Source organism: Salvelinus namaycush, unplaced genomic scaffold, assembly GCF_016432855.1.
Source record: "Salvelinus namaycush isolate Seneca unplaced genomic scaffold, SaNama_1.0 Scaffold899, whole genome shotgun sequence".
NCBI lineage: Eukaryota > Metazoa > Chordata > Actinopteri > Salmoniformes > Salmonidae > Salvelinus > Salvelinus namaycush.
Genome location: NW_024061640.1, coordinates 22,428 through 35,230, shown reverse-complemented (window position 1 = coordinate 35,230; position 12,803 = coordinate 22,428). Strand labels below are relative to the sequence as shown.

Below are 12,803 nucleotides of genomic sequence, written 5' to 3'. Positions count from 1 at the left end.
CAGAACAGGGCTCCGGGCAGCCGAGCGGAAATGGAGGAAAACTCGCCTCCCTGCGGACCTGGCATCCTTTCACTCCCTCCTCTCTACATTCTCCTCTTCTGTCTCTGCTGCTAAAGCCACTTTCTACCACTCTAAATTCCAAGCATCTGCCTCTAACCCTAGGAAGCTCTTTGCCACCTTCTCCTCCCTCCTGAATCCTCCTCCCCCTCTCCCCCCCTCCTCCCTCTCTGCAGATGACTTCGTCAACCATTTTGAAAAGAAGGTCGACGACATCCGATCCTCGTTTGCTAAGTCAAACGACACCGCTGGTTCTGCTCACACTGCCCTACCCTGTGCTTTGACCTCTTTCTCCCCTCTCTCTCCAGATGAAATCTCGCGTCTTGTGACGGCCGGCCGCCCAACAACCTGCCCGCTTGACCCTATCCCCTCCTCTCCTCTCCAGACCATTTCCGGAGACCTTCTCCCCTACCTCACCTCGCTCATCAACTCATCCTTGACCGCTGGCTACGTCCCTTCCGCCTTCAAGAGAGCGAGAGTTGCACCCCTTCTGAAAAAACCTACACTCGATCCCTCTGATGTCAACAACTACAGACCAGTATCCCTTCTTTCTTTTCTCTCCAAAACTCTTGAACGTGCCGTCCTTGGCCAGCTCTCCTGCTATCTCTCTCAGAATGACCTTCTTGATCCAAATCAGTCAGGTTTCAAGACTAGTCATTCAACTGAGACTGCTCTTCTCTGTGTCACGGAGGCGCTCCGCACTGCTAAAGCTAACTCTCTCTCCTCTGCTCTCATCCTTCTAGACCTATCGGCTGCCTTTGATACTGTGAACCATCAGATCCTCCTCTCCACCCTCTCCGAGTTGGGCATCTCCGGCGCGGCCCACGCTTGGATTGCGTCCTACCTGACAGGTCGCTCCTACCAGGTGGCGTGGCGAGAATCTGTCTCCGCACCACGTGCTCTCACCACTGGTGTCCCCCAGGGCTCTGTTCTAGGCCCTCTCCTATTCTCGCTATACACCAAGTCACTTGGCTCTGTCATATCCTCACATGGTCTCTCCTATCATTGCTATACAGACGACACACAATTAATCTTCTCCTTTCCCCCTTCTGATAACCAGGTGGCGAATCACATCTCTGCATGTCTGGCAGACATATCAGTGTGGATGACGGATCACCACCTCAAGCTGAACCTCGGCAAGACGGAGCTGCTCTTCCTCCCGGGGAAGGACTGCCCGTTCCATGATCTTGCCATCACGCTTGACAACTCCATTGTGTCCTCCTCCCAGAGCGCTAAGAACCTTGGCGTGATCCTGGACAACACCCTGTCGTTCTCAACCAACATCAAGGCGGTGACCCGTTCCTGTAGGTTCATGCTCTACAACATTCGCAGAGTACGACCCTGCCTCACACAGGAAGCGGCGCAGGTCCTAATCCAGGCACTTGTCATCTCCCGTCTGGATTACGGCAACTCGCTGTTGGCTGGGCTCCCTGCCTGTGCGATTAAACCCCTACAACTCATCCAGAACGCCGCAGCCCGTCTGGTGTTCAACCTTCCCAAGTTCTCTCACGTCACCCCGCTCCTCCGCTCTCTCCACTGGCTTCCAGTTGAAGCTCGCATCCGCTACAAGACCATGGTGCTTGCCTACGGAGCTGTGAGGGGAACGGCACCTCCGTACCTTCAGGCTCTGATCAGGCCCTACACCCAAACAAGGGCACTGCGTTCATCCACCTCTGGCCTGCTCGCCTCCCTACCTCTGAGGAAGTACAGCTCCCGCTCAGCCCAGTCAAAACTGTTCGCTGCTCTGGCACCCCAATGGTGGAACAAACTCCCCCACGACGCCAGGTCAGCGGAATCAATCACCACCTTCCGGAGACACCTGAAACCCCACCTCTTTAAGGAATACCTAGGATAGGATAAAGTAATCCTTCTAACCCCCCCCCCCCCTTAGAGTTAGATGCACTATTGTAAAGTGGTTGTTCCACTGGACATCATAAGGTGAATGCACCAACTTGTAAGTCGCTCTGGATAAGAGCGTCTGCTAAATGACTTAAATGTAAATGTAAATGTAAGGTTTCTTGGAACAGTGCTATGTCAACATGGTTCCTTTTGGAACAGTGCTATGTCAACATGGTTCCTTGGAACAGTGCTATGTCAACATGGTTCCTTGGAACAGTGCTATGTCAACAAGGTTCCTTGGAACAGTGCTATGTCAACATGGTTCCTTGGAACAGTGCTATGTCAACATGGTTTCTTTCGGGAAACAGTACTATGTCAACTTGGGGCCTTGGAACAGTGCTATGTCAACATGGTTCCTTGGAACAGTGCTATGTCAACATGGTTCCGTTTGGAACAGTGCTATGTCAACATGGTTCCTTGGACCAGTGCTATGTCAACATGGTTCCTTTTGGAACAGTGCTATGTCAACATGGTTTCTTGGAACAGTGCTATGTCAACATGGTTCCTTAGAACACTTCTATGTCAACATGGTTCCTTTTGGAACAGTGCTATGTCAACATGGTTCCTTTTGGAACAGTGCTATGTCAACATGGTTCCTTGGAACAGTGCTATGTCAACATGGTTCCTTTTGGAACAGTACTATGTCAACATGGTTCCTTTCGGAACAGTGCTATGTCAACATGGTTCCTTTTGGAACAGTGCTATGTCAACATGATTTCTTAGAACAGTGCTATGTCAACATGGTTCCTTTCGGAACAGTGCTATGTCAACATGGTTACTTGGAACAGTGCTATGTCAACATGGTTCCTTTTGGAACAGTGCTATGTCAACATGGTTTCTTGGAACAGTGCTATGTCAACATGGTTCCTTGGAACAATGCTATGTCAACATGTTTCCTTGGAACAGTGCTATGTCAACATGGTTCCTTGGAACAGTGCTATGTCAACATGGTTCCTTTTGGAACAGTGCTATGTCAACATGGTTCCTTTTGGAACAGTGCTATGTCAACATGGTTCCTTGGAACAGTGCTATGTCAACATGGTTCCTTGGAACAGTACTATGTCAACATGGTTCATTTTGGAACAGTGCTATGTCAACATGGTTCCTTTTGGAACAGTGCTATGTCAACATGGTTCCTTTTGGAACAGTGCTATGTCAACATGGTTCCTTTCGGAACAGTGCTATGTCAACATGGTTCCTTTTGGAACAGTGCTATGTCAACATGGTTCCTTGGAACACTGCTATGTCAACATGGTTCCTTGGAACAGTACTATGTCAATATGGTTCCTTTTGGAACAGTGCTATGTCAACATGGTTCCTTTTGGAACAGTGCTATGTCAACATGGTTCCTTGGAACAGTGCTATGTCAACATGGTTCCTTGGAACAGTACTATGTCAACATGGTTCATTTTGGAACAGTGCTATGTCAACATGGTTCCTTTCGGAACAGTGCTATGTCAACATGGTTCCTTGGAACAGTGCTATGTCAACATGGTTCCTTTCGGAACAGTGCTATGTCAACATGGTTCCTTGGAACAGTGCTATGTCAACATGGTTCCTTGGAACAGTGCTATGTCAACATGGTTCCTTGGAACAGTGCTATGTCAACATGGTTCCTTGGAACAGTGCTATGTCAACATGGTTCCTTTCGGAACAGTGCTATGTCAACATGGTTCCTTGGAACAGTGCTATGTCAACATGGTTCCTTTCGGAACAGTGCTATGTCAACATGGTTCCTTTCGGAACAGTGCTATGTCAACATGGTTCCTTTCGGAACAGTGCTATGTCAACATGGTTCCTTTTGGAACAGTGCTATGTCAACATGGTTCCTTTTGGAACAGTGCTATGTCAACATGGTTCCTTTTGGAACAGTGCTATGTCAACATGGTTCCTTTCGGAACAGTGCTATGTCAACATGGTTCCTTGGGACATTCCTGTAAAATGAAATGCAGGACCCAAAGGGAAACCCACCAATTGGTCGCTCCCAACACAGACCCCCCCCCCCCCCCCCCCCAGTTTACCCATTCGCTCCCAACACAGAACACCCCCATTCAATCATCCAACATGATGAACTACCGTCAGTGATTCCCAGGTCCACAGAGCTGCTCTGGTGTTGTCTGGGCCGTCCCAGGGCAGGCTGGCCTGTGTTCTGGAAGTAGGCATCCTGGGTAGACTCTGTGCTGCTCTGAGCCCTCACAGAGATCGTAGGCTTGGACATACGGGGAGGGAGAGGGGGAGGGCCAACCTTACGGTATGGGATGACTGGAGAGAGAGAGAGAGGAGGGAGAGGAGGAGAAGGGGGGAGGTAGAGGGAGACGAGAGAGAGAGAGAGAGAGAGAGAGAGAGAGAGAGAGAGAGAGAGAGAGAGAGAGAGAGAGGATTAGGGGAAGAATGGGGGGGAAGAACAGGTTAAATAGTTAATTTCTGAATCTAAACAAGCCTTTATTGTACAATGACACCAAAATCAAGAGAGAGACAGACAGACAGAGCTATCTTTCCTCTTGCTCTGAGCTAACTCGAAGCCATTTCCTGTGAGGTACTATAAGCAAACACAGTCCTCCACTGTGGAAACACACGTGGTCCTCTGTCTGTCTGTGTCTGTGTTTTGTATATGACACTTTAGAGCAGCTTTGATAAATCTCTGGAGGATTTTGCAGGTCTAAGCCAGGAAATAAGAGCTCTGTAAAGTACTGACGATAGCACGCTGAAGACACACACACACACACACACACACACACACACACACACACACACACACACACACACACACACACACACACACACACACACACACACACACACACACACACACACACACACACACACACACACACACACACACACACACGCGCAAGCATACCGTTTACTTTAGACGACAGTAAAAAAGAAGAATGAATGACAGAGAAGGAAAACGAGAGGAAAACGGGTAAGAACAGAGAGAGAGAGAGGAAAAGAGAACTCTACGGAGGGTTAAAAAGAATGAAATAGAGAGTAGGAAGAACATAGAAGAAGAACAGAGAGAGAGAGAGGGGGGGGGGGTTTGCGAGGGAGAGATTAAGGGAGAGATAAAGATCAGCTGGAGTCAGTGAGTTACGAGGTAATAAAAACATTCCAGTCATTGTTATGGAGACAGAGAGAGAGATTACCCCGGGGAGGGAGATGGAGAGAGGGAGAGAGAGAAACAGAGACAGAGAGAGAGATTACACTGGGGAGGGAGATGGAGAGAGGGAGAGAGAAACAGAGAGACATAGAGAGAGATTACACTGGGGAGGGAGATGGAGAGAGGGAGAGAGAGAAACAGAGAGACAGAGAGAGAGATTACCCCGGGGAGGGAGATGGAGAGAGGGAGAGAGAGAAACAGAGAGACAGAGAGAGAGATTACACCGGGGAGGGAGATGGACAGAGAGAAACAGAGAGACAGATTACCCCGGGGAGGGAGATGGAGAGAGGGAGAGAGAGAAACAGAGAGACAGAGAACCCCGGGGAGGGAGATGGAGAGGGGGAGAGAGAGAAACAGAGAGACAGAGAGAGAGATTACACCGGGGAGGGAGATGGAGAGAGGGAGAGTGAGAAACAGAGAGACAGAGAGAGAGATTACACCGGGGAGGGAGATGGAGAGAGGGAGAGAGAAACAGAGAGACAGAGAGAGGGAGATAGAAAGGAATAGAGGGAGAAAGAGAGAGAGAGAGAGAGAGAGAGAGAGAGAGAGAGAGAGAGAGAGAGGGAGAGAAAAAGAGGGAGAGAGAAAGAGTGGATACAGAGAGGAATGCCCAGAGACAACAAGAGGTGTGTGTGTGTGTGTGTGTGTGTGTGTGTGTGTGTGTGTGTGTGTGTGTGTGTGTGTGTGTGTGTGTGTGTGTGTGTGTGTGTGTGTGTGTGTGTGTGTGTGTGTGTGTGTGTGTGTGTGTGTGTGTGTGTGTGCGTATATGGCTCAAAGGGCTAACACAGTCTTGAGTCACACAGATAACAGATGGGTTTGATGCCCGGTATATACCCAGTACCACACACACACTCACCGGCCCCTCCCTTGATGCTGGGTCCTGACATGGAGAAGACGGACAGGCAGTCGTCGTCTTGGGAACAGCCGGCCTGGATGGCGCGGACGTAACTATGGGAACGGGTCCGGAAGCAGCCAGGCAGATCCAAGGCTTCCACCGCCTGACTCTCTATCTCCCCAAACATGGTCTCACACACCGCCTCAAACTGACGATTCAGAGAGTCACCCAGCTACAGGAGATAGAGAGAGAGAGAGTACATATCCACACCCACACGCATGTCATTGGAGGCTCCTTTCATAACAAATACCTCTAGGGTAGCACCTAGTTAGACAGCTAGCTTCCGTCCTCCTCTGGGTACATTGACTTCAATACAAAACTTAGAAGGCTCATGGTTCTCACCCCCTTCCATAGACTTACACAGTAATTATGACAACTTCGGGAGGTCATTCTCTAACCTATCGGAGCTCTTGCAGCATGAACTGACATGTTGTCCACCCAATCAAGGGATTAGAGAATGAATCTTGTACTGAATATAAGCTACAGCTAGCTAGCACTGCAGTGGATGAAATATGGTGAGTAGTTGACTCAGAGAGAGAAAGACAATAGTTGAACAGTTTTTAACAAATTGATTTATTCAAAAAGGAAGGAGAAGCAGCAGAGAGAGAGAGCAAGCTAATTATATTTAGTTGTTGTCACGATCGTCATAAGAAGCGGACCAAGGCGCAGCGTGAAAGAAAGACATCTTCTTTAATTCAATGAAGACAAAACAAAACAACAAACAGACGACCGTGAAGCTATATTAAACAAAATAGTGCTGACACTAAACACTACACATAGACATAGACAATTACCCACAACAGCCCAATGCCTATGGCTGCCTTAAATATGGCTCCCAATCAGAGACAATGAATGACAGCTGTCTCTGATTGAGAACCATTCAGGCAACCATAGACATACCTAGACACCTACACTCAAACACAAACCCATCTACTCTACCTAAACCCCCTATACCATACAACCACCCAAGATGAGACAAAAACACACAAACATCCCCCCTGTCACACCCTGACCTAACCAAACTATTACAGAAAACAAAGATAACAAAGGCCAGGGCGTGACAGTTGTAATATTTTTTCTTCTTCTTAGTTTCTTTTTCACTAGTAATTTAGCTAATTACAACAAGAGAGCAAGCTAAATATATTTAGTTGTAATATTTTTTCAATTTCTTTTTTTCACTACTGAGCTAATTTTAGCTAATTTAGCAACAACAACAACAACTAGCTGACTAAACTACGCTCCGTGGTGAAGGAAGTTTCTGATGAACTCCAACGTCTAGTTAGCTACAGAACAGAGAGGAATGCTATGTACGGTAGCTAGCTGGCTAAGGCTATCCAACACTTTAGCTTTTTCAAATGGAAGCTTTCAGGTTTTTATAAAGGGCCTGCCTGTGTAACTGCTAAACTGCTTGCTGTACACTGTACGGCGTGATTGTACACATGGATTGGATTGTGGGTTTTACTAACTAGTTAGTTGTAGTTTGTTGACTATAATGTTAATAGGGTGACAACGATGTAGGCTGTGTGTAGCGGTTATGATATGAAGGTTTGGCTCGGAAAGGTTTTATCGCCTGGTCACAGACAGCTGTTGTGTTGTACACTGAAGTCCACGAGGGAAAAGGCGAGAGGAGAGCGTGTGTAGATGCGAGAAGTAATTTTCCGACGAGCAAAGTGATGATCCTCTACGTGGCTGCTATGAAAGTGAACTGTGTGTGCAGGGTGATCAGGGGTGTATTCATTTCCCGCCGATTACGTTGAAAAAAACGTTTCACGGAAGCAAACGCAACGGGGAGGGAGGGTCCTACCTGAATTCATCCAATAGAAACTCTTGTTTTAGTTGTCTGGTGACTACACCCCTAGATCAGCTAGATGCAGGCAAGAGTGTGCAAGGTGGTATTGAACGTGTCACGGTCTGTCACACTGATTACTCCAATTTGTCTCTCCACCTGTGTGCACCTACATTGTAAACTTTCATCATAGGCTAGGTTGTAACAACCTCATGATAGGTACAGGGAACATTAGAGTATCATGTAATAACCTGAACCTATCACTGTTACATTGAACTGGGTGAATGGAATATGAATTACAGTCATCCAGCATGCTGTAATAGAAATAAGGCCACTCTAATAAATACATAAATTGTCTTCCCTCATCTTAAATGCCACGGATTTTGTGGAGCGACGGGTAACGATGCTTCGAGGGTGGCTGTTGTCAATGTGTGCAGAGGGTCCCTGGTTCGAGCCCAGGTAGGGACGGAACAATGAGGAGATGAATAAAACATACAGACATATCAGTGTTCTGAAGGTGTGTGGTCTTACCTGTGAGCTGGTCAGAGACCGCGTGTAGCTCCGAGAGCGTGCGTGACTCTTCGGCGTGCTTAGGTTGTTAGCGTAGGGTAGCGTAGCATCTACACACTGCTTACACGCGTATCTACACACACACACACACACACACACACACACACACACACACACACACACACACACACACACACACACACACACACACACACACACACACACACAGAGTAAAATGAGAACAACACTCATCATACTCCTCTTCCTCCTCATCTTCATCATCACCAATGACGTAACAGGTTTAATAGATGATAGAATGACTCCCCCCCCTCCCCGTTACTTGGTGGCAGATGACCTGTGGTCCATGCTGACAGAGCGTCTGAAGGCCTCTCTCTGGGCGATGATGGTGGTTTTAGGAGAGGATTTAGGACTGGCGTCAGAGTCCTGACTATCATCGTCTCCCATGGCCTTGACGTAGCTGCCGCTCCGCATGCGCCTGCAGGGGATCTCCCCCCCTCCGTCAGGACCACCCCCGCCTGGGTAGCCCCCGAGTCCACCCCACTCCCCCCCGTCTGATGGGACCTGGACACAGACAGATACAAATGTATGAACACACAAAAGTAGAAAGACACACGCACACATACACATACACACACACACACAAACAAACAAACACACACACTCACACACACACACACACATTTATAAACAGGGGGAAAGAGAGTGAAGATTATGGTTAGTGACAAATTCATCTCATGCACTTTGATTAAATAGCTTAAAAGTATTATTTTGTTTAAAAACTTGAACATCAAGACATCAGATAATCATACTATTGCTAGAAAAAAAATGTAGGAGCTTTTCCATAATTCTCGGTTTTTCCAGAAAACCCAGTTGAAACATGTGCAGAATTAGAATAAGGGTTTCTGGAAAGGAAGGAATTTGGGGAAAGGCACCAGATATTTTTCTGCTGACATTTAGACAGGGAACGAAGGGAAAGGAGGAAGGAAGGGTATATGACTCATCACCTTTGATTGATTTAAAATATCTATGCCAATAACACCAAGGGGGAATCAGGTACTAAACACTCAATGTTCATTTCACTACTCAAACAGTCCCTACCGAGGAAAAACATCCCCACAGCATGATGCTGCCACCACCATGCTTCACTGTAGGGATGGTGTTCTCGGGGTGATGAAAGGTGTTGGGTTTGCGCCAGACTTAGCGTTTTCCTCGATGGCCAAAAAGCTAAATTCTAGTATCATCTGACCAGAGTACCTTTTTCCATATGTTTGGGGAATCTCCCACATGCCTTTTGGCAAACACCAAACGTGTTTGCTTATTTATTTCTGGCCACTCTTCCGTAAAGCCCAGCTCTGTGGAGTGTACGGCTTAAAGTGGTCCTATGGACAGATACTCCAATCTTTGCTGTGAAGCTTTGCAGCTCCTTCAGGGTTATCTTTTGTCTCTTTGTTGCCTCTCTGATTAAATGTCCTCCTTGCCTGGTCCGTGAGTTTTGATGGACGGCCCTCGCTTGGAAGGTTTGTTGTGGTGCCATATTCTTTCCATTTTTTAATAAAGTATTTAATGGTGCTCCGTGGGATGTTCAAAGATTCTGATATTTTTTTATAACCCAACCCTGATGTGTACTTCTTAACTTCGTCCCTGACCTGTTTGGAGTGCTCCTTGGTTGTCATGGTGCTCCTTGGTGGTGCCCCTTGCTTAGTGGTGTTGCAGACTCTGAGGCCTTTCAGAACAGGTGTATATATACTGAGATCATGTGACACTTAGATTGCACACAGTTGGACTTTATTTAACTAATTATGTGACTTCTGAAGGTAATTGGCTGCACCAGATCTTATTTAGGGGCTTCATAGCAAAGGGGGTGAATACATATGCACGCACCACTTTCCGTTTTTTAAATAGATTTTTTATTCTTTGAAACAGGTTATTTTTTTTCATTTCACTTCACCAATTTTGACTCTTGTGTATATCCATTACATGAAATCCCCCCCCAAATCTATTTAAATTACCGGTTGTAATGCATCAAAATTGGAAAAACGCCAAGGGGGTGAATACTTTAGCAAGGCACTGTAGTTAGTCAGTCTGGCTTGTGCAAATATGTGTACGCACGCACACTCACACAGGCATTTACACACAGACAGGTACAGGAAGATGGCACACTGCACAGCACACACGTTATGATAATTGTGAGAAAAAGACAGAAAAGGACAAATTGAGCCTTATAGAGACAGCAACTTACAGAGAGAGAGAGACTTACAGAGAGAGAGAGACTTACGGAGAGAGAGAGACTTACAGAGAGAGAGAGACTTACAGAGAGAGAGAGACTTACAGAGAGAGAGAGAGACTTACAGAGAGAGAGAGAGACTTACGGAGAGAGAGAGAGACTTACGGAGAGAGAGAGAGACTTACGGAGAGAGAGAGACTTACAGAGAGAGAGAGAGACTTACAGAGAGAGAGAGACTTACGGAGAGAGAGAAACTTACAGAGAGAGAGAAACTTACAGAGAGAGAGACTTACAGAGAGAGAGACTTACAGAGAGAGAGAGAGACTTACGGAGACAGAGAGAGACTTACGGAGAGAGAGAAACTTACAGAGAGAGAGAAACTTACAGAGAGAGAGACTTACGGAGAGAGAGAGAGACTTACGGAGAGAGAGAGAGACTTACGGAGAGAGAGACTTACAGAGAGACAGCAACTTACAGAGAGAGAGACTTACAGAGAGAGAGAGACTTACAGAGAGAGAGAAACGTACAGAGAGAGAGAGACTTACATAGAGAGAGAAACTTACAGAGAGAGAGAAACTTACAGAGAGAGAGAGACTTACATAGAGAGCGAAACTTACAGAGAGAGAGAGACTTACAGAGAGAGAGAAACTTACAGAGAGAGAGAGACTTACATAGAGAGAGAAACTTACAGAGAGAGAGAGACTTACGGAGAGAGAGAATTACGGAGAGAGAGAGAGACTTACAGAGAGAGAGACTTACAGAGAGAGAGATACTTACATAGAGAGAGAAACTTACAGAGAGAGAGAGACTTGCGGAGAGAGAGAGAGACTTACGAGAGAGAGAGAGACTTACGGAGAGAGAGAGAGACTTACAGAGAGAGAGAGAGGGCTTATAGAGATGTGGGCACAGGGCTTATAGAGAGGTGGGCACAGGGCTTATAGAGAGGTGGGCACAGGGCTTATAGAGAGGTGGGCACAGGGCTTATAGAGAGGTGGGCACAGGGCTTATAGAGAGGTGGGCACATGGTTTATAGAGAGGTGGGCACAGGGCTTATAGAGAGGTGGGCACAGGGCTTATAGAGAGGTGGGCACATGGTTTATAGAGAGGTGGGTACAGGGCTTATAGAGAGGTGGGCACAGGGCTTATAGAGAGGTGGGCACAGGGCTTATAGAGAGGTGGGCACAGGGCTTATAGAGAGGTGGGCACAGGGCTTATAGAGAGGTGGGCACAGGGCTTATAGAGAGGTGGGCACAGGGCTTATAGAGAGGTGGGCACAGGGCTTATAGAGAGGTGGGCACAGGGCTTATAGAGAGATGGGCACAGGGCTTATAGAGAGATGGGCACAGGGCTTATAGAGAGGTGGGCACATGGTTTATAGAGAGGTGGGCACAGGGCTTATAGAGAGGTGGGCACAGGGCTTATAGAGAGGTGGGCACAGGGCTTATAGAGAGGTGGGCACAGGGCTTATAGAGAGGTGGGCACAGGGCTTATAGAGAGGTGGGCACAGGGCTTATAGTGAGGTGGGCACAGGGCTTATAGAGAGGTGGGCACATGGTTTATAGAGAGATGGGCACAGGGCTTATAGAGAGGTGGGTACAGGGCTTATAGAGCGGTGGGTACAGGGCTTATAGAGAGGTGGGCACAGGGCTTATAGAGAGGTGGGCACAGGGCTTATAGAGAGGTGGGCACAGGGCTTATAGAGAGGTGGGCACATGGTTTATAGAGAGGTGGGCACAGGGCTTATAGAGAGGTGGGCACATGGTTTATAGAGAGGTGGGCACAGGGCTTATAGAGAGGTGGGTACAGGGCTTATAGAGCGGTGGGTACAGGGCTTATAGAGAGGTGGGCACAGGGCTTATAGAGAGGTGGGCACAGGGCTTATAGAGAGGTGGGTACAGGGCTTATAGAGAGGTGGGCACATGGTTTATAGAGAGGTGGGCACAGGGCTTATAGAGAGGTGGGCACAGGGCTTATAGAGAGGTGGGCACATGGTTTATAGAGAGGTGGGCACAGGGCTTATAGAGAGGTGGGCACAGGGCTTATAGAGATGTGGGCACAGGGCTTATAGAGAGGTGGGCACAGGGCTTATAGAGAGGTGGGCACATGGTTTATAGAGAGGTGGGCACAGGGCTTATAGAGAGGTGGGTACAGGGCTTATAGAGATGTGGGCACAGGGCTTATAGAGAGGTGGGCACAGGGCTTATAGAGAGGTGGGCACATGGTTTATAGAGAGGTGGGCACAGGGCTTATA

General features: G+C 47.6%; 1 protein-coding gene across 1 annotated transcript in view; it reads right to left on the bottom strand.

Annotated features, from left to right (window-relative positions):
• The window catches only part of LOC120043311 (disks large-associated protein 3-like), a 49,756-nt gene that overhangs the window by 29,582 nt on the left and 7,371 nt on the right, over positions 1–12,803 (bottom strand). Inside the window, exons 3-6 of the mRNA XM_038987928.1 lie at positions 8,648–8,889; positions 8,329–8,440; positions 5,973–6,183; positions 4,055–4,218 (exon numbers count right to left, since the gene is read on the bottom strand). Coding sequence (XP_038843856.1) covers positions 4,055–4,218; positions 5,973–6,183; positions 8,329–8,440; positions 8,648–8,889 — 729 coding nt within the window. The remainder of the gene's footprint in view (positions 1–4,054; positions 4,219–5,972; positions 6,184–8,328; positions 8,441–8,647; positions 8,890–12,803) is intronic.